The 22,157-nt window shown below is 49.5% G+C and overlaps 1 protein-coding gene across 1 annotated transcript; it reads right to left on the reverse strand.

Moving 5' to 3' along the window:
• Positions 1-1,409: 1,409 nt before the first annotated feature.
• On the reverse strand, positions 1,410-4,364 carry LOC148400112 (uncharacterized). Its single transcript, XM_088372038.1, has 3 exons — positions 2,248-4,364; positions 2,065-2,176; positions 1,410-1,929 (listed from the first exon to the last, which is right to left on the reverse strand). Exons 1-2 carry the CDS (start codon positions 4,174-4,176, stop codon positions 2,147-2,149), a joined length of 1,959 nt encoding a protein of 652 aa, XP_088228164.1. The 5' UTR covers positions 4,177-4,364; the 3' UTR covers positions 1,410-1,929; positions 2,065-2,146.
• Between the last annotated feature and the right edge of the window lie 17,793 nt (positions 4,365-22,157).

Genomic DNA, 22,157 nt, shown 5'->3' on the forward strand with positions numbered 1-22,157 from the left:
TTGCCGTTTTAAGTAACTTCTGCGCATCCATCGCTTTACTTCGGGTGAAGTAAAGTAAAGTCAAAGTCAAAGTCAGCTTTATTGTCAATTTCTCCACATGCCAAAAACACACAAAGAAACCAAAATTTCGTTCCCCCCTATCCCACGGTGACAAGACATGGCCCACAACAGACAAACAATTAAACAAGTATAACAACAGCGTGCTGAATAAATAATGAATAAATAACACAATAAATAAATAAATAAATAAATAAGAGGAGCAAAAAAAGGAGCAAGTGCGCGTACAGCAGACATTCCAGAAAATAGCGCAACAGTGCCGCACGCTACGCAGAAGGGGGTCGCGAGTTCAGGGTCCTAACAGCCTGGAGAAAGAAGCTGTTGGCGAGTCTGGTGGTGCGGGAGCGCAGGTTCCTGTACCTCTTCCTCACATCTCTCGCAATCGAGGTTGCCTTGCGGGCGAGATGGGAGGTGTAAATGTCCTTCAGGGAGGGGAGCGAAGCACCAATAATCTTACCAGCCGTATTCACTATGCGCTGCAGGGCCTTCAAGTTCTGTTCAGTGCAGTTACCACCCCAGACAGCGATGCAACTGGTGAGGACGCTCTCAACGGTGCCACGGTAGAATGTAGACAGGACTGCCTGAGGAGCACATGCACGCCTGAGCTTCCGGAGGAAGTAAGGTCAAACAATAAAAATTTGCAGTTTTCTAGAGAGCTTCTCAAAAATGCGGTGACTACTCCGTCATCTTTCCATGCCCCCTCTTCTTCAGGGGTTCATTCCTTTTTTCTCTCTCTCTCGTTGCAGCGTGTTTTATCAAGTGAGTCTGATTGCAGAACACAGTGGGGTATCACTCCTCCCACAGGGTATCACTCCTCCCACAGCCTGCCAAGTGATAGGCATAGTGTGGTCTGGTCTTATATTTTAAATGTATTTTTCTAGAAACGAATGTGGTTTTAAAGCGCTAATTAGACATTAATCAGAAGGCATAGGCTAATCTATTATATCCCCCCCTCCCTTTCATCAAACATTCCTTGTATGTTTTCTGGCAAAAAAATATTTCTAGCTTTGTATATTATTTGTGCAGTTCTGAATTTGACCAGGTCCATAAATGTCAGCAAATGCTATTTTATGAATAGTGGGTTTGTGTGATCTCTGTATCCTGTTTAGTGTATTGTCCTTATTGCTCTTTTCTGCATTGTGCATATTGGCTGTGGTGTGATTTTATATAGGTGTTTCCTCAAACTTCAACACGGTACGACAGATATGGCAGAAATAATGAGTACCAAAGGGTGTGTAATGACTTAGAATCCAGAATATCAAAGTCAAAGTCAAAGTCAGCTTTATTGTCAATTTCTCCACATGCCAAAGACACACAAAGAAACCGAAATTTCGTTCCCCCCATCCCACGGTGACAAGACATGGCTCACAACAGACAAACAGTAAACAAGTATAACAAAAGCGTGCTGAATAAATAATGAATAAATAACACAACAATAAATAAATAATTAATTAATTAAGAGGAGCGTAAAAACGCGTACAGCAGACATTCCCGAAAATAGCGCAACAGTGCCGCACGCTACGCAGAAGGGGGTAGCGAGTTCAGGGCCCTAACAGCCTGGAGAAAGAAGCTGTTGGCGAGTCTGGTGGTGCGGGAGCGCAGGCTCCTGTACCTCTTCCCAGAGGGCAGAAGGTCAAACAAGGAGTGAGCCGGGTGACTCACATCTCTGGCAATCGAGGTTGCCTTGCGGGCGAGATGGGAGGTGTAAATGTCCTTCAGGGAGGGAAGCGAAGCACCAATAATCTTACCAGCCGTATTCACTATGCGCTGCAGGGCCTTCAAGTTCTGTTCAGTGCAGTTACCACCCCAGACAGCGATGCAACTGGTGAGGACGCTCTCAATGGTGCCACGGTAGAATGTAGACAGGACTGCCTGAGGAGCACATGCACGCCTGAGCTTCCGCAGGAAATACAGGCGGCGCTGAGCTTTCTTTGCCAGTGACGAGGTGTTCGCGGACCAGGAGAGGTCCTCACTGATGTGCACCCCCAGGAACTTGGTGCAGCTCACCCTCTCCACCACAGCACCGTCGATGATCAGCGGCAGGTGTGTTGTGTGACCCTTCCGGAAGTCCACAATGATTTCCTTGGTCTTACTGACGTTCAGCAGGAGGTTGTTGTCCCTGCACCACGTGGTCAGAAGGTCAACTTCCGACCTGTACCGAGTCTCGTCGCCCTTCGTGACGAGACCCACCAGAGTCGTGTCGTCAGCAAACTTCACTATGCGGTTGTCGCTGTAGGTCGCAGTGCAGTCATGCGTCAGCAGGGTGAAGAGCAATGGACTGAGCACGCAGCCCTGGGGGGCCCCCGTGCTCAGCGTGACGCTGGCGGAGATTTTGTCGCCAACACGCACCACCTGAGGCCTCTGACAGAGGAAGTCCAGTATCCAGTTGCAGAGGGAGGTACTGAGGCCCAGCTCGTCGAGTTTGGAGATGAGTCGCTGCGGCATAATGGTGTTGAAGGCAGAGCTGAAGTCCACAAACAGCAACCTCACATATGAGTCCTTCCTCTCCAGGTGGGTGAGGGCCGAGTGGAGGGCAGAGCAGATGGCATCCTCAGAGGACCGCTTGGCACGGTACGCAAACTGGAAAGGGTCAATGGTGGGGGGGAGAACGGACTTGATGTGCTCCAAGACCAGCCGCTCAAAGCACTTCATGATGATGGGCGTCAGTGCCACAGGGCGGTAGTCATTGAAGCAGGACGGTGCAGGTTTCTTCGGCACAGGAACGATGGTGGCAGCCTTGAAACACGAGGGGACGATGGCCTGCTGCAGGGAAACGTTAAAGATGTCTGTGAAGACACCCGACAGCTCCCCAGCGCAGTCCTTCAGCGCTCGACCCGGGATGTTGTCAGGGCCCGCCGCCTTACGGGTGTCAATAGCGGCAAGCGCCCTCCTCACACCGTCGGCAGAGAGGCGCAGGGGCTGCTCGTGTGGGGGGGGAGTGGTCTTCAGCGGGCAAGTGCTGTTCTGGGCGTCGAAGCGAGCAAAGAAGCGGTTCAGATCGTTCAGCAGGCGGACGTCGCCCTCACAGCTCCTCGGCGCGGGCTTGTAGTCTGTGATGGTCTGAATGCCCCGCCAAAGGCTACGTGCGTCCTTGCTGTCCTTGAAATGGGTGGAGACCTTGCACGAGAACGCCTTCTTCGCTTCTTTGATGCCTCGGGACAGGTCGGCCCTCGCTGTCCTCAAGCCAGCCTCATCCCCTGCTCTGAAAGCCTTGTCCCTGGCCCTCAACAGTCTGAGGACAGCCCCCGTCAGCCACGGCTTCCAGTTCGCGCGAGTGACGACGGATTTCGAGCAAGTCACATCATCGATGCACTTCGTGATGTAAGAGGTAACAGAGTCAGTATATTCCTCTATGTCCGTCCAATCGTTGTAGGTGGCTGCCTGCTTAAACAAGTCCCAGTCAGTGGTGTCGAAGCAGTCACGAAGTGCATCGGAGGCACCCTCAGGCCACACTCGAACCTGCCTCCGAACCGGCCTGGATGCCTTTACCAATTGTCTGTATGCGGGCAAAAGCAAAACGGTGAGATGGTCAGAAAGCCCCAGATGGGGGAGGGGGGTGGCTTTGAAGGCTCCCTTTTGCGCCGAGTAGACCAGGTCCAGGAAGCTGTCTCCACGTGTCGGAAAAGGAACATGCTGGTGAAGCCTCGGGAAAACAGACTTCAGGTTGGCATGATTGAAGTCTCCAGCGAAGATGGTGAAACCGTCAGGGTGCGCCGTTTGCTGTTCACTGACGGCCTGGTACAGTTCGCCAAGCGCCGCGGTCCTGTCTCCTTCGATGTTGGAAGGCGGGATGTATACCGCGACTAGCAGAATCGCGGTAAATTCCCTCGGCAGATAAAAAGGACGGCACTTAATGATCACAAACTCCACAAGCGGCGAGCAGTGCTTACATACCATCACAGAGTCCCGGCACCATTCTTCTCGGATGTAGACGCATATTCCACCTCCTCGCGACTTTCCCCCTCGTACAATGGCACGGTCCGCCCGATAGCACGCTAGCCGCTCCAGATGCACCGCAGAGTCCGGAATGTTGTCACTCAACCAGGTCTCGGTGAACACGAGCACACAGCAGTTCCGCACCGTCCGGTTCGTAGACCTCAGCAGGCGAACGTAATCCATTTTGTTGTCCAGCGATCGAACATTCGCCAGAAGAATGGAGGGCACCGCCGGTCGCGCTGGGTTGGCCGCCAGCCTGGCCCGGACGCCTCCGCGCTTGCCCCTCTTCTGCTTCCTCGCACACCGTTTCCGACGACTCCCAACCGGGGGAGGAATAGCGGGTGAGGTCGGCGTTTTGTTTTATACAGAATTCCCAAACACTTCACTGATTTTGCTCTTGTGGATTCTACATGAGGTTTCCAGTAGATTTTATTATCTAAAATCACACCAAGAAATTTAATTTCCTGGACTCTTTCTATTTTACTAGAATAGGATCCGAACACGGTGGCGTGAGTGAGAGATCGTCGCGAGAACCACGCCGCCATTTCCCCTCGTCAGGGCAGGAGCCACCAACCACATCACCGGCTGAGCCGATGGAGCTGGGGCAGGCCTGCCTTCCCGCGGAAGAACGCCTTAGACACCTCACAGTGGGCTTATGCATATATTGTGGGAAGGAGGGTCATCGGGCGGTTTGATGCCCATTAAAAGGCCAGAGCTCACGCGACGTCGGGGGATCCGCATGAGCTCAACCGGCACTCACTCTCCCAGAACCAGCACGTTCACGCTACGGGCTCACCTTCGGTTCGCTGCGGGTGACGACGACACATTATCAGTAGGGTAAAACTAACCTGTCTCACGACGGTCTAATCCCAGCTCACGTTCCCTATTAGTGGGTGAACAATCCAACGCTTGGTGAATTCTGCTTCACAATGCTTTTATTTAATATTTATATGATTCCGCTTGGGGACTGTTGGGTCTAATCTAAATACGATTAGACATTAAATCACTCGCTGGAATGAAGAGGAGAAGACAACCAGAACAGGTTTACTCGCGAGGAGTTACAGTTACAACCTCCATCAGTTCTGAGTCCTTACTCCACGTGCCCCTCTTTTTAATGTTATGGTTGCCCTGGTTACAGAGGCGTTGCTACACTAAAGGGAGGGGGAATTGTGTCTGTAGCAACGCTGATTAGCAAAAGAATGCAGTGTGGTGTGAATTAGCACTTCGCTGTTGGCTCGTGACCCCCCGCAGAGGCCATACCCAGTCGTCTTCCCTCACAGTTGGCTGACTCGTCCTCGACTGTCGTCAAATACCTTGAAGCACGTTGATTGCCGCTTTGCTGTGGAACAAATGCAACTAGACCTTTGCTAACTTTATCTACTTGGTAAATTAACACATGATAATAATAAGTAACTTGTCCTAAACACTTCAACACACATTAAGCAAACGTGAGGTAACTGGTATGCAGCTCCCTAAACAAACATTGAGTAAATATGGGATAACTTTTATGCAACTACTTCTAACTGTATGTAACCTTTAACAAAGAAAACCAGGTCTGATAAACTACAAGCTATGAACCAAACCTACCGCTAAATGAAAAGGAATGAAGTTCCTGTGAATAAAACAAAGAACATGTCACCTATGCAAATAAGCCCTGCTCATTGTTAGTGAAGGCCTCTTACGGGAACGAAAACAGACAGACAACATAAGGACAGGAAGGATACAAATGGCTGACAGGGATCAAAAGACATCCCTATCACTAAAAAGGAAGAACCTAGATAAAAGGAAAGATAAACTCGTAAAGGCGAGGCCTCCAGGTCTGGGAGGCCAAAGCTTCACTTAAAATTATTCCAACAGGGACATAATACGTAAATATAATATTAGTTTTCAATGCTACGCGGATGACACCCAATTATATATGCCGTTATCGATGACAGATCCGCGGGACTGTTGTAATCTCGAGGCGTGCCTTGCGAAGATCAAGCAATGGATGTCTCTCAACTTCCTTCGTCTTAACCCAGATAAAACTGAGATGTTGATAATTGGTCCTACTCGTTATCAACACTTATTTAAAGAAACCACTATAACTATAGATAACCGTACTATCACTCAGAGTGATACGGTAACTAATCTCGGGGTAATATTTGACCAAACGCTCTCCTTTCAAAAACACATTAAGAATATAACCAGGATTGCGTTTTTTCACCTTCGTAATATTGCTAAGATTCGTCCTATCCTCTCGACCGGGGATGCGGAAACTATTATACATGCGTTCGTCACGTCGCACCTGGACTACTGTAATGTATTATTCTCTGGTCTTCCTAAGTCCAGTATCAAAAGTCTACAGTTAGTGCAAAATGCCGCTGAGAGGCTGCTCTCAGGGTCAAGAAAATTTGATCACATTACCCCAATATTAGCCAAATTACATTGGCTCCCGGTCCATTTAAGATGTGACTTCAAGGTTCTTCTATTAACCTATAAATCACTGCATGGCTTAGCGCCTTCATAGCTCGTCGACCTAGTCGTTCCTTATGTTCCGTCTCGTAACCTTCGTTCGCAAAACGCGAGTCTTTTAGTTACACCGAGGGCCAAGAAAATGTCTGCAGGGTCTAGAGCATTCTCTATTCGGGCTCCAGAGCTTTGGAATGCTCTACCAATGGATATTAGAACTACTACCTCAGTAGAAACATTTAAGACACGTTTAAAGACACATTTCTATGAGATGGTCTTTAACTAACTTGTAATGGCTGATTTGGCCGGAGTTTGTTTTGTTCTCTCTGCCCACCCCCTCCCTGGCTGGGGAGGAGGTTAGGTGGCTCAAAAGCTGATAGCGGCTAGCTGGATTCTCGGGGATCAACTCAAGATGAAGAAACTGCAGCTCAACCTCCTTGAAGACACTGCCAGGACAATCGAGGGCACCTCCGACATCCATTTTTTCATTGATTTTCATATTATGTATTACTTGTGCCCTCTCTGCATCCATTACAACCTGGTGAACCTGAAAGGGGGATCCTTCCATCTGTGGTCCCTTCTCAAGGTTTCTCATTTTCCCCTGGCAGGGTTTTTTGGAGTTTTTCCTTGCCCTTTTGGGAGCTTAAGATCAGGGGATGCTTTGAGAATAATTGTCAAATTTGGCTATGTGAAGCCCTTTGAGACTGTTTGTGATTTAGGGCTATACAAATAAACTTGACTTGACTTGACTTGTGACAGAAACGTGACAGCCTCGGTGGATTCCGGGGCGGAGGGCAACATAATGGACCTGGGGCTGGCACGTCAATGGGGAGTCAAACTCCTGCCTCTTAGCCCTTCCATTCCTGCCCATGCCATCGACGGTCGGCTGATAGGCGAGGTAACTTCCATCACGGAGCCGGTCGGGTTGCGGATTTCCGGTAACCACCATGAAACCATCCAGTTATTTCTTCTGCCACTCCCTGGGCAGCGGTTCATCCTGGGGCACCCCTGGCTGTGCCAGCACAACCCCGTACTGAACTGGGAGGTGGGAATTGTGTGGCAGTGGAGCGATCGTTGCCACCGGTGGCTCACCTCAGGCACAGACGGTGGCAGCAATCGCTCCACTGCCGCATAATTCCCCCTTCCCAGTCCAGTACGGGGTTGTGCGTCCGGGGAGTTGTCGCCCAGTCCCCGTCAAGACTTTTCCAAGGTTCCAGCTCACTACCATGAACTCAGAGACGTTTTCTACAAGACCAAGGCGACTGCACTTTCTCCTCACCGCTTCTATGATTGTGCAATCAACTTGCTACCCGGTACCTCTCCTCCCAAGGGCCGCATATACTCCCTGTCCGCGCCGGAGATCAAGACCATGGACGAGTACATCCGGGACTCCTTGGCGGCAGGGATCATTCGACCATCTCCTTCGCCCGCAGGAGCGGGGGTTTTCTGTATCAGGAAGATGGATGGCACGCTCTGCCCGTGCATAGACTACCGGGGACTAAATGGCATCACTGTTAAGAACCGCTACCCACTGCCTCTCCTCTCGTCCGCCTTTGAGAGTCTCCAGGGCGCCACCATTTTCACCAAGTTGGATCTCCGTAACGCATACCACCTGGTACACATCCGAGAGAGAGAGATGAGTGGAAGACAGCATTCAACACCCTGAGCGGGCACTATGAGTATTTGGTGGTCCTGTTCGGACAGGACGCCCCGGCTGTCTTCCAGGCCCTCATTAACGACGTGCTCAGGAACATGCTAAATCAATTCATGTTTGTATACCTGAATGGCATTCTCATTTTCTCCTATTTGCTCCCCGAACACATCAAGCATGTCAGGGCGGTGCTGCGTCGCCTTCTCGAGACCTTCATGTTTGTGAAAGTGGAGAAATGCGAGGTCCATGCCCCCTCGGTCAAATTCCTTGGCTATGTGATCAGAGCGGGGTCCATCGAGAAGGTGAAGGCAGTCACGTCATGGCCCGTGCCATAGAAACGCAAAAGACTGCAGCAATTTTTGGGCTTCGTGAACTTTTATCGTCGCTTCATTCGCGGATATGGCACAGTGGTTTCCCCTCTCACTGCTCTTACCAGCCCCGCCCCTCCGTACAAATGGACAAAACCAGCGGAGCACGCATTCGTCGAGCTGAAGAGGCGTTATACGACCGCCCCGATCCCTCGAATGCCTGATCCCGAGAAACAATTTGTGGTCAAAGTGGACGCCTCTAATGTGGGCATCGGGGCGGTGCTGTCTTAGCGCAGCAGCCAGGACAATTGTCTCAATCCGTGTGCTTTCTTCTCTCGCCACTTGTAATCCGCAGAGTGAAATTACGACATCGGCAACTGGGAACTCCTCACAGTCAAGCTGGCTTTGGAGGAGTGGAGGCATTGGCTAGAGGGTGCCTCCTCGCCGTTCATTGTTTGGACAGACCACTGTAACTTGGAGCACCTGCGATCGGCTAAGAGGCTGAATGCCAGGCAAGCTCCGTGGGCGCTGTTTTTTGACCATTTTAACTTCTCGCTCTCCTACAGGCCGGCTTCCCACAACGCAAAGGCAGATGCCCTGTCTCATATGTTTCCTGGAGGGGAGGAGAAGCAGGGGCCGGCTCCCACTATCCTTCCAAGTTCTGTTCGAGTCGCGGCCCTGTCATGGGAAATTGAGTGCCAGGTGGAGGCCGCTTCACACGATCAACCCGGTCCCAGCAATTGCCCGGAGGGCCGCCTGTTAATCCCAGAAGACCGGTGGGTGTCCGTCCTGCAGTGGACGCACGACTCGTGTCTTGCCTGTCATCCTGGGGCTGCCCGCACGAGGTACGTGGTAGCCCAGCGGTTCTGGTGGCCTACCTGGAGAGAGGACGTCAACGATTACGTTCGGGCCTGCCCCATCTGTTAGAGTGGTGCTCACTCTAACTTATTTGCAAGAACCACATGGGAGACAGTATGCTGTTTGAGCACTTGCAAGTGGGGAAATTGTTTGTCACAGGGCATAGAGCGATGTTCGAACAAAGTCTGACTTAGGCCTCTTGCAAGACCATATTTATTGAGACAAACAGGGTGGGGGTGAGAGTGGACAGGATGGGGGTGAGAGTGGAAGAGGTGGGGGTGAACCCCTTGCCTCTGGTCAAATCAGAGCAGGGGGTGTTTTACGATGTTGTGTAAACAGAACAACTTTGATTGCTTCTTCTGCAGCTGGTCAGTCAATTCAAGGGATCCTAGCACTTTGTTTTACTACTTTGTTAAAAAAGGACAAGTTTAATTATTACAGGTTATATTCCAACATAATTATAGGATCAAACTAATCTATCAACCCTAACATATCCCTCCTGTTTATCATATGATCATGTCACCCCAATCAACAAACATAAGCAAGAAAATATAATGAAGATATAAAAATAAAATAAATACAGAAACAGTACACCATTTTACCCATCATGTGCAAAGCATTTTCGATGGTCAAATCATCAACTTTCTATAAAACATGCTTGGCTAAACAGCATCATCGCAATCCACGTTTCGTAGCACATTATAGTCATCACATCCGACATGCCTGAGAAGTTGTATTTGCATCTGTGCTACGGTAGAAGATACGACCCTCTTCAGAGAAGACTTCAAACATGGGATGACACAGGTCGTAAACAAGCACAACAATACCAGTACAACAAGCACAGGAATCACAGGTTTTAACAGCAGTTGCCACTAGGTGGCAGAGAATAGCGATGAAAAGAAATCCCATTGATGTGGGACCTTGTCCTCCAACATGGCCTGCTGTAAAATCCTCAGTGAGTTCATGGCATCCTTGATGTGCGCGTCGTTATCTCCTGGAATGTATGTGCAACAGGAAGTCCCAATAATGTGGCACACGCCACCTCGCTCTGTAGTCATCAAGTCCAGAACCATCCTGTTTTGCAAGACCATCAGTCTAATAGCCCGAATCTCTCTATTTTGTCCATCATTGACTTGCAGCGAGAGATTCACAAAGGATTGAAAAGGATAGTTCAGTGTCTCGATGAAGAGTGATTGTTTTCCAACTCCGATCCAAGGAAAAAGCGCATGAACGACTTTGTCTCCGACGGACCACACTTTACGACTGTCAGGGACATTTGTACCCCAGACGGGATCATGTGGTTCAAAGGCCGCAACAGCCCTGCGTCGAAGTCCAGGAGAGTTGTGTGCCGTTGTCATCTGATGATGTTGCATCTTGTGGTGTGGTCTGTTACCCACACTGGTGCACACACTCCTGTCCAGTTGGCGGGCAGCATCGGATGAACCTTGTGACCACAAAGCCACCAGCCATTCTGTATGAAGTATGTTCCGTTTGATGGTGCAGCCATATTGGTTGGAGAGCTCTCACCACTTGAAATAGCTCTCCTATCCTGGCACTCAGCGGTGATGTCCAAAGCTCCCATCCAGTTTCCTCCTGGAGAGCAGTTGTCGTCAATGCATTTGTGGGTCTCATTTCCTTGGGTGAAACACGTGTAGTCCATTCCAGGTAGCCTCTTTGTTCAGGCCACTTGTGGCATCTTTCTTCCTTCATCAGTCACATTGAGATTAATCCAAAAGAGTTTGATCACAGGTTTCTTTCTGTGAGTCCAGGGTGGTAGGGGTAGCATCACTGACTGTGACAGCACAGTGTTGAAATCCAACTCCTCCCACAGAGGCCATGCATTTCGCTACAGTGACTGTCATTGCTCTGGCCTCCAGGTGAACTTGCGTGGAGGAAGGGGAGGGGGGGGGGGGGTTGGATCACACATAGCAACCGGCTCCTTCTTCTGTCTTTACAAGCCTTTGTCCTGCAGTCTCTTTTCCTCACATCCAGCTTTTCCCTTCACAAAAGAGTCACTTGCGGAGAAATCGTTGGTGTAGAGGGAGAAGAGCAGTGGGGAGAGGACGCACCCCTGAGGGGCTCCAGTGTTGGTAGTCAGAGTGTCAGATGTGATGCTCCCCAGCCTCACACGCTGTCTCCTGTTGGTCAGGAAGCTGGTGATCCACTGACAGGTGGAGGCAGGCACCGCGAGCTGGATGAGCTTCTGTTGGAGGATGTCAGGAGCGATGGTGTTGAACGCCGAGCTGAAGTCCACAAACAGGATCCTGGCGTACTTTCCTGGGGTGTCCAGGTGTTGCAGGATGTAGTGCAGACCCATGTTGACCGCATCATCCACCGACCTGTTTGCCCGGTAGGCAAACTGGAGGGGGTCCAGCAGGGGGCCCGTGACATCCTTCAGGTGGTTCAGCACTAACCTCTCGAAAGATTTCATGACCACAGATGTCAGTGCAAAATCATGATGACAGGCCACTCTGCTAGGCCGCTCTCTGCCAGACTTGAGTGACTCTTCACTACATGGGAATTGCTCACTGCTGTGTTACAGAATGCGTCCCTGCATTGTTGGACTAGTTCAGGTGAGAGCTTCCTGAAGAACTCCTCCTGGGCCTAAGTGTAACTCCTCCTGTGGCCGCCTCCCACTGTGCTGCCTTTGCTCCTCCTCTGGGCCACATTGCCTCTGGATACTTCGGACTTGGCACAGAGATAGAAGTGGTGATCTTGCTTGTCCTCACACTCAGGATTCCTGCACAGGAACGATGTTTTACAGTCATTCTCTTCATCGTGGATCTCCAAACATTTCCGGCAGGCTCCCAGTTCCCGCACTGCCTCCTTCTTTTCTGCCAGCTTCAGTACCTTGAACTTTTTACAGAAGTACAGCTTCTTCTTATGCCCGCTGTCACCACAGACAATACATCCTGAGTGACGCCTGCTGGCTTGATTTGAGGCTCTGGTTCTGGCTTGCCTTTGCTCAGGTCGAATCTTTGATGGCTCTTCATCTCTCAGCTGGTCCGGCTGTTCATATATGTTTTCTTGACTCTTAAGGAAGGTCAGAAGATTGTCAAAACGTTTCTCAGGACCAGCACTGCCTCTCTCCGCTGCATAGAGAAGCCACTCTTTCTTCAATGCATCAGGAAATTTGCTTTCTATTGACTTCGTCACCAGAGGATTTTTTAAAGCGCCGGTGTCGCCAAGGTCACTGAGGTCTTGAAGGGCTTTCTCAACAGCTTGGATGAGCTCAACAATTTTCTTGGGCTGGTGACTTTTGACAGGTGGAAGTCTCTGGAGCTCCTCAACTATTTCGATGGCGATCAGTGTTAAGCTTCCAAACCGGTTCTTCAGGACCCGAAAGATGTCGTCTGCTGTGTTATAGGTCATCACTCTAAGGTTTCTCATTACTTTGTCATCTAAACTGTTGAGGAGCTGGAATTTTTTTACCTCCTTGGACCCAGTAGGCTCCCCTTGCCTCTGCAGGGCCTCCCAGTCTCTTCTCCAGCGATGGAAGTCTCTCCTGATGCCAGTACATTTGGGGTGCGAGAGGTCCCGGGTTCAAATCCCGGACGAGCCCCCATCTCAAGTGGACCTCACTCTTCGGCTGTTAAACTGCAGTTCCTTCACTTGATAAGGAGGCTTGCTTTGAAGATTCGAATGGAATTCACTCAAACGTACAAGATTCGGTCTTCTTTTCTTTCTTCCTTTTATTTTACAGAGTTGTCCAAACCACATAGGTGAAAAACCTTTAAACACAAACACAAATACGTGGTCAAAATATAACCCAAAATCAAATACTTAATTTTTTATCTATTAGAAACCAACTTCAATATAAGTAGAAAGTACCCAAAATAAATGAAATACAAACATATGTACAAATAAATTTTTAAAGCACTTTTCCCAAACAAAAGCAGTTTTAACCCCTGTATATACACGAATACAAATTGATTACTTCTAGCTCAAATATCTTTTAAACGCACCACGTTATTAACTGTATTTTCACCCAAATAATATTAAGTTAGTCTTGAAGTTTTCACAAACACATTTCAACTTGGTAGGGTCACCCATGGCAAACGGGTCCTAGGTGAGGGGTCAGACAAAGCACGGCTCACCCAAGCCCCTTATGATGAAAACCATAAATGGACTTTGTTTTCCCTCGCCCGGACGCGGGTCACCGGGGCCCCCCTCTGGAGCCAGGCCTGGAGGCGGGGCTCGAAGGCGAGCGTCTGGTGGCCGGGCCTTTGCCCATGGGGTCCGGCCGGGCATAGCCCGAAATGGAAACGTGGGTCCCCCTTCCCATGGGCTCACCACCTGTGGGAGGGGCCGAAGGGGTCGGGTGCAATGTGAGCTGGGCGGCAGCCAAAGGCAGGGACCTTGGCGGTCTGATCCCCGGCTGCAGAAGCTGGCTTTTGGGACATGGAATGTCACCTCTCTGGCTGGAAAGGAGCCCGAGCTGGTGTGCGAGGCAGAAAGATTCCGACTAGATATAGTCGGACTAGCCTCCACACACAGTTTGGGTTCCGGTACAAGCCCTCTCGAGAGGGGCTGGACTCTCTTCCACTCTGGAGTTGCCCACGGTGAGAGGCGTCGAGCAGGTGTGGGTATACTTATTGCCCCCCGGCTGGGCGCCTGCACATTGGGGTTCACCCCGGTGAACGAGAGGGTAGCCTCCCTCCGCCTTCGGGTGGGGGGACGGGTCCTGACTGTTGTTTGTGTCTATGCACCAAACAGCAGCTCAGAGTACCCACCCTTCTTGGGGTCCCTGGAGGAAGTGCTGGAGAGCGCTCCTTCTGGGGACTCTATCGTTCTACTGGGTGACTTCAATGCTCACGTGGGCAATGACAGTGAGACCTGGAAGGGCGTGATTGGGAGGAACGGCCCCCCTGATCTGAACCCGAGCGGTGTTCTATTGTTGGACTTCTGTGCTCGACACGGATTTTCAATAAGGAACACCATGTTCAAACATAAGGGTGTCCATGTGTGCACTTGGCACCAGGACACCCTAGGCCGCAGTTCGATGATCGACTTTGTAGTCGTGTCATCGGATTTGCGGCCGCATGTTTTGGACACTCGGGTGAAGAGAGGGGCGGAGCTGTCAACTGATCACCACCTGGTGGTGGGTTGGCTCCGATGGTGGGGGAAGATGCCGGTCCGACCTGGCAGACCCAAACGCTCTGTGAGGGTCTGCTGGGAACGTCTGGCAGAATCTCCTGTCAGGAAGAGCTTCAACTCCCACCTCCGGCAGAGCTTTTCCCACGTCCCGGGGGAGGCGGGGGACATTGAGTCTGAGTGGACCATGTTCCGCGCCTCCATTGTTGAGGCGGCCGACCGGAGCTGTGGCCGTAAGGTCGTTGGTGCCTGTCGTGGCGGCAATCCCCGAACCCGCTGGTGGACACCGGCGGTAAGGGATGCCGTCAAGCTGAAGAAGGAGTCCTATCGGGCCGTTTTGGCCTGCGGGACTCCGGAGGCAGCTGACAGGTACCGGATGGCCAAGCGGAACGCGGCTTCGGCGGTTGCTGAAGCAAAAACCCGGGCGTGGGAGGAGTTCGGTGAGGCCATGGAGAATGACTTTCGGACGGCTTCGAGGAAATTCTGGTCCACCATCCGGCGTCTCAGGAGGGGGAAGCAGTGCAACGTCAACACTGTTTACAGTGGGGATGGCGTGCTGCTGACCTCGACTCGGGACGTCGTGAGTCGGTGGGGAGAATATTTCGAAGACCTCCTCAATTCCACCTACACGCCTTCCATTAAGGAAGCAGGGCCTGGAGACTCTGAGGCGGATTCTCCAATCTCTGGGGTCGAAGTCACTGAGGTAGTCAAAAAACTCCTCGGTGGCAAGGCCCCGGGGGTGGATGAGATCCGCCCGGAGTTCTTAAAGGCTCTGGATGTTGTGGGGCTGTCATGGCTGACACGCCTCTACAACGTTGCGTGGACATTGGGGACAGTGCCTCTGGATTGGCAGACTGGGGTGGTGGTCCCCCTCTTTAAGAAGGGGGACCGGAGGGTGTGTTCCAATTACAGGGGAATCACACTCCTCAGCCTCCCTGGTAAGGTCTATTCAGGGGTGTTGGAGAGGAGGGTCCGTCGGGAGGTCGAACCTCGGATTCAGGAGGAGCAGTGTGGCTTTCGTCCTGGCCGTGGAACAGTGGACCAGCTCTACACCCTCGGCAGGATCCTCGAGGGTGCATGGGAGTTCGCCCAACCAGTCCACATGTGTTTTGTGGACTTGGAGAAGGCGTTCGACCGTGTCCCTCGGGAGGTTCTGTGGAGGGTGCTTCGGGAGTACGGGGTGCCGAGCCAACTGATAAGGGCGGTTCGGTCCCTGTATCACCGATGCCAGAGTCTGGTCCGCATTTCCGGCAGTAAGACGGATTCGTTCCCAGTGAGGGTTGGACTCCGCCAAGGCTGCCCTTTGTCACCGATTCTGTTCATAATTTTTATGGACAGAATTTCTAGGCGCAGCCGAGGCGTTGAGGGGGTCCGGTTTGGGGACCTCAGCATCGCGTCTCTGCTTTTTGCAGATGACGTGGTGCTGTTGGCTTCTTCAGGCCGTGATCTCCAGCTCTCGCTGGAACGATTCGCAGCCGAGTGTGAAGCGGTCGGGATGAGGGTCAGCACCTCCAAATCCGAGTCCATGGTCCTCGATCGGAAAAGGGTGGAATGCCCTCTCCGGATCGGGGATGAGATCCTGCCCCAAGTGGAGGAGTTCAAGTATCTTGGAGTCTTGTTCACGAGTGAGGGGAGGATGGAGCGTGAGATCGACAGGCGGATCGGTGCAGCGTCGGCAGTAATGCGGACCCTGTACCGGTCCGTTGTGGTGAAGAGAGAGCTGAGCCAAAAGGCAAAGCTCTCAATTTACCGGTCGATTTACGCTCCTACCCTCACCTATGGTCACGAGCTATGGGTCGTGACCGAAAGAACGAGATCTCGGATACAAGCGGCCGGAATGAGTTTTCTCCGCAGGATGTCCGGGCTCTCCCTTAGAGATAGGGTGAGAAGCTCGGTCATCCGGGAGAGACTCGGAGTAGAGTCGCTACTCCTCCACGTTGAGAGGAGCCAGATGAGGTGGCTCGGGCATCTTATCAGGATGCCTCCTGGACGCCTCCCTGGGGAGGTGTTCCGGGCATGTCCCACCGGTAGGAGACCCCGGGGACGACCCAGGACGCGCTGGAGAGACTATGTCTCTCAGCTGGCCTGGGAACGCCTTGGGATCCCCCGGGATGAGCTGGATGAAGTGGCTGGGGAGAGGGAAGTCTGGGAGTCCCTCCTAAAGCTGCTGCCCCCGCGACCCGACCCCGGATAAGCGGAAGAAGATGGATGGATGGATGGACATTTCAACTTCTTCATCACATTATTCGTCCATTTCTCTGCAAACCATGCAAATGTCCAAAAGCTCACCGGCTCCTTCTTCTGTCTTTAGAAGCCTTTGTCCTGCAGTCTCTTTTCCTCACATCCAGCTTTTCCCTTTGTTACACACACTGCTTGCTCCTCAATGTCCTGTATGTGAGTGCCTCCAAACCACACTGATTTTTCCAACATCTCCACCTGGTGCACTTAATCAGCTGCCTCCAGGCAGAAAGACACACCCTTCCCTGAGGCAGCTCAGCCAGAGAGGGGTGTGGCCTGCAGCTCAACTCAACAGTGAATTTTACACACCGGTACCAAGTGTTGGTTTCGTATGGGTTTTCTGGGGTCCCATGACCAGTCCTCAAAGTTCTCATCATGTGATCATCTTTTCCTCAGTTGACATTGTCAATCGGTCTATTCAGATGCGCCTATAGACCAGGGGTCATCAACCCAAAATGTTCAAAGAGCCATATTGACCCCCCCCCCCCAAAAAAAAATACCTGTCTGGAGCTGCAAAAATCTAAAAGCTTTTTATAAGGCAACATAGACTGTCAACATGCGTTGTATGCCTACTATTAAAATAATTAAGTAGGCTACAAATACAAAGCAACAAAGTGACGCAAAACGCCGCCCCTGGATAGCCAGTGGTCACTGTTGTGCAGCAGGAGACTGGCATATTTGCTGTCAACTTCATCTAGCAATTCACGGAACTGGCGGTGGTTTAATGCTTTTGCGATTATTTTGTTCACAATATAGATGACAAGGTTCATTACCTCCATACACTCCGGTGGGAATGTTTACGCACACAGCAATATGGTGCAATATGAGATGGAATGCAAGCAAATTTCGATCCAATGCTTTCTGTCGTAAAGTCACAAACTTTTACGACCCTCTCATACTCAGTGTGCCGTCTGGAGCGACTGAAATCAGGTGGCCAGTGTGTATCTCTGTCATTTAAACACTGCAGCACAGCCTCGCAGATGTCCTCCCCCTTTGTTTGGCCTTTTAGTGGTATCAATTTCTTCTTGCGGCCCATTAGAGTTCACGTACCTGCATAGTAGAGCTGTCTGTTCGATATTGGTCACGTCACACGACTCATCCATCACAGGCAATTGAGAAAGCTGGAGCTGAATTGATGTCCTTGATTTGCTGATCGGTGATATTGTTTGCCATTCAAATTACCACTGTTTTTGCAGAGAGAGGCATGTCTTTAATTTTCTGAATGAGCTCGGTTTTGTTTTTGAAGTCCGAAAATAGGCACTCTGATATTTTAACGAATGAATCCTTCATGTACTCGCCATCGGTGAATGGTTTTCCGCACTTTATTATCTCACAGGCTGCAACAAAACTTGCAGCAGTGGTAGAGTTTGGAGATGCAATCCACTTCTTGAAACTGTTTTTTCATTCCTCAAATTGCACCTTTCCTCTCAGTTCCAACTGGGTGATTGGCAGCAAATTTAGCATGCTTTGGCTGAAAATGTCGCTCCAAATTGCTCTTCTTGTTATATTTGACAACTTCTCATTGCAAATCAAACATTCAGGCAATTCTTCAGCATTGGCAATGAAAGCAAATAGTTGAGTCCATTCTCTCTTAAACCCTGTGTTCTCATCAGCAATCTTTCTCTTTTTGCCTTTTCAATACATGGACCGTCACTCACACACCTGTTTGTTTACAACTTGCCTGTGCTGTGTCGCTTGCTATGATGCAATTTTGCGCCATTCTGAAATTCAGTATTTTTAATATATTTACAACTACATACATTTTCTACAGCATAAGAATGTTTGTGTCATGATTACCCTCTAAAAAACTTATTTTAAAAAAAACAACAACATCTTTTTCCATTATCACACATTTTTGCAAGAGCTCCAGGGAGCCACGAGGGGCGTGCTAAAGAGCCGCATGAGGCTCTGGAGCCGCGGGTTGCCGACCTCTGCCATAGACCATAGCATGCTCCAACCACAATGCAGCAGAGGATCCACCTGCAATGTGGAGCCCCATTGCTACTAGGATGGCAGAGACACCGGGACATCCCCTCGCCTGTCAGAGTGGGGATAGTTGAATTCTTCACCAAGATTGAGACGCCCCACCCTAAACGATGAGGCCCCTTTGTAGTCAGGCTTCCCCACTACTCCGAAATTAGGGGTCCAGAACTCTCTGAGACTTGCAGTGGCTGAGGTGAATCCAGCTGAGCCTTTCAACAATCTTTACTGCGGTGGAGGTAGTCAGCAACTTGAAACGGTCCCTCCCACCGTGGCTGGCCCAGTTTGTCCTTCTTGACGACCTTTATGTCGTCCCAGTTTCCTGGCTTGGAGCGGTTGTTGACCTGTGGGGAAGAAAGATCAGGCGGCAGTAAATTTGCATTTGACACATCTTTCAGTTTGAGTGCTCTGATCATGCTATCTGCCAAGGACTTTTCTTGTCTGCTTTTTGCAAATCTTGTCAATCACCAATCAATTTTATTGCCCTTTTGAACTGGGGAAACAGGAGTGTTTGCAAGAAGAGTTTGAGCACTTCCTAATGATTCTTCCTGACCAAAGACCATTTATGACAGGGGCTATCCCATTTATTGCCTCCTGTTTTTAAAGAAGATTCTCTGATCTTGGTTGGATTTGGACTGGGGAAATGGATGTTAAGTCCTGTAGCAGATGGCTGCATTGCCCATTTCCTTATCAGTCAAACAAAAGTCAGGGAAGCCCTTCCAACAGCTACACCACTTCCTCATAGCTTCTTTAGTCACTTTTCAATCATCTTCCGATTCCTTACAGCAAAAGTTTGAAAAGTTTGAGAAAATTTTAACTTAGTGGTATGACACCAAATGTATTAGAGAATCCATATGTCGTAAAGTGTTGTATTATTACTATCTTTCACTCTCGGTCCTATTCCCTCCCCTTTGAGGTTTGGCGACGCCCATGCCTGACACCTTGTCCCGTATCACTAAGATTGTTTCTGTTCTGCGGTGCAAATTGGATAGACCACAGTCTAGCAGATTTCTTTAAACTAAAACTTTAGCCAATGTTCATCAGTTCAACATATACGCACACACATGCACAGCTCTCGCACGCGAAAGGTAGTTCCCAGCACCAATGATTCGTCACAGGCTGGCCATTTCCTGTGGTCAATCATGAGCTGGTCCCTCCCACGCACATGAGGACAGCACATTCTAATTTCTTATTTATCTTTTAGAAGCAAGTTGTATTTATTTACCACTTGATTTACAAATTTTAACTTTAGTGTACACACACAATTTGATCTCTGGTCATTTGTCATTGGGCATACAAATAGCATTGTCATACTTCTTGTATGGACAGGAGCTCTAATAATTTTATTACTGTTTTACAAGCCTCGGTATCACACAAAAACTCTACTTCACTTCCTCCAATGTTTAAGGTAACATATGGTTTTTCTTTTAATGCATTCAAAATGTCCCATGCTGCATGGATATCCACTATCTCTTCCTCTGTGGAAGCACAGGAGATCAAAGTGGGGAATCTAGTCATGCTGAATATTTGGCTTTTCTTCTGCCCCTTCCTTCACCCTTTGAATGGTATTGTTTTGCAAAACGACACCCTCGTGCAAAGTGTCCTCGTCTCCCACAGTTCCAACAGTTGTCTGAATCTGATGGGGGTTTTGATTTGAATGGTGGCTTGTGACCTTGTTGGTACCTAACTCTTCCTCTGCCCCGCTGGGACCCTTGGAAGAAGACTGTTGTATCTTCATCTAGGTCATCATTATCATCATCACCTAGATGAAATACATCAGAAGCTTTGCCTTTTTTTTTTTACTTTTTCAGCATGTCTGGCCCATTGCAAAATTGTTGTCACACTTGCAATATCCACTTCTTTCAACCACATTCTAGCACAATTCAACTCTCTCTTTTTCTTTCTTTTCCAGTCCTACCTTTCTAGCTACACTGTCCTCCAAAACGTCAACCACTACCTTCCACACTTCAACTTTCAACTTCCCTTCTACACCATACTTTTTCTTCCACTTTGGCATGTATTGCATACAATTAAGAAATCTACTCGCCATGTACTTCTCATCTCCTTCAAGAGCTAGAGATTTACCATTTTTATTTCCCATCTTAATTTTAGTAGTTTTAGCTTTTACAATTTCTTTTTCTCAAAAATATTATTATTATTATTATTATTATTTATGTATTTATTTGAGGATCCTCAATGCAGGTTTAAATTGATCTTTCAACAAATTACTAGCCTGTGTTATTGCCGTGGATCAATGCTAGAACTGCTATTTAGTCATTTTATCCTACCAGTCACACACTCAACCACACAAACTCAAGCGCTTTTTAGGCCTATCCAGGGATGGGTGTAAAACCCTCCCAAACAGCTTGGAAAAACGGACAAAAGAAAGAATCTACGCCCTTCTTCAATTAAGAAAAAGAAGCTCTGTTTTTTCTTAGCCCGTTCCTTCCACTGGGACTTGAACCCAAGCTGTTCTTTGGCTGGAAAAACATACAAAGAAAAATCTACGCCCTCATTTGATTAACAAATAAGAAGCTCTGTGTTTCTTAGCACGTTCCTTCCACTGGGACTCTAACCCAAGCCAGATCCCTCAGCTCGGAAAAACAGACAAAGAAGAATCTACGCACTTCTTCGATGAACGAAAAAGAAGCTCTGCTTTTCTTAGCCTGTTTCTTCCACTGGGACTTGAACCCAAGCTGTTCTCGTGCACCTCTACGTTTTACGCGTATCTTTAGAGCTTTAACTTACTTGTCCCCTGGTTCGTTGCACCTCCGGATCCCGTCAATCCATTTCTGTCAGACGAACGCAGACCAAAAATGCTGGCCCAGTGAAGAATTTTCTTCCCAGGTCTTTCTTTACCAGTTCTGTTAGAGATTTGCTCACTCCAACTTATTTTGCAAGAACCACACGAGAGACAAATAAGTCCTTTTAGACACCTGCAGGTGGAGAGTCCATTCGTCGCTGTGCGTACAGCGATGTTCGAATGGAGGTCTAAATTCTCCCAACTGCAAGGACATATTTATTAAGAGAAAGAGAGTGGGGGGAAGAGTAGGCTGAATTGGAAGCCCTTGTGCTCTAGTCAAAACATATCAGGGGGTGTTTTACGACCTTGTGTAGGATGGGACAGCTATCTTATTTATTACCGGTTGCATTCCAACATAATCATACGATAAGGATAATCTGAAAAACCCTAACAAGAACCTAATGGACGCTGGCCTGCCGACGGTGTACAGCCTGTCTTCCTTCGCGGGTCAGATGGTGGGTATGAGGTTCCCGGGTTTCGGCACCAAAATGTTAGCGTTTTACACACTCCAACTTATTTTGCAAGAACTAAACAGGAGACAAGTAAGTCCTTTTAAGCACCTGCAGGTGGAGAGTCCATTCGTCGCTGTGTGGGCAGCGATGATCGAATGAAGTCTGACTCAGGCCCCTTGCAGGCGCATTTTATTGAGAGAAACAGAGTGGGGGTTGAGAGTGGGGGTCAGAGTAGACAGGATGGGTCCGAAGCCCCTGGCCTGCTGATCAAAGCACAGCAGGGGGTCTTTCACGATGTTGTGTAAACAAAACAACTTTGATTGCTTCCT

Source organism: Syngnathus floridae, chromosome 3, assembly GCF_059516105.1.
Source record: "Syngnathus floridae isolate MCC-2025c chromosome 3, RoL_Sflo_1.0, whole genome shotgun sequence".
In the NCBI taxonomy this organism is placed as follows: Eukaryota; Metazoa; Chordata; class Actinopteri; order Syngnathiformes; family Syngnathidae; genus Syngnathus; species Syngnathus floridae.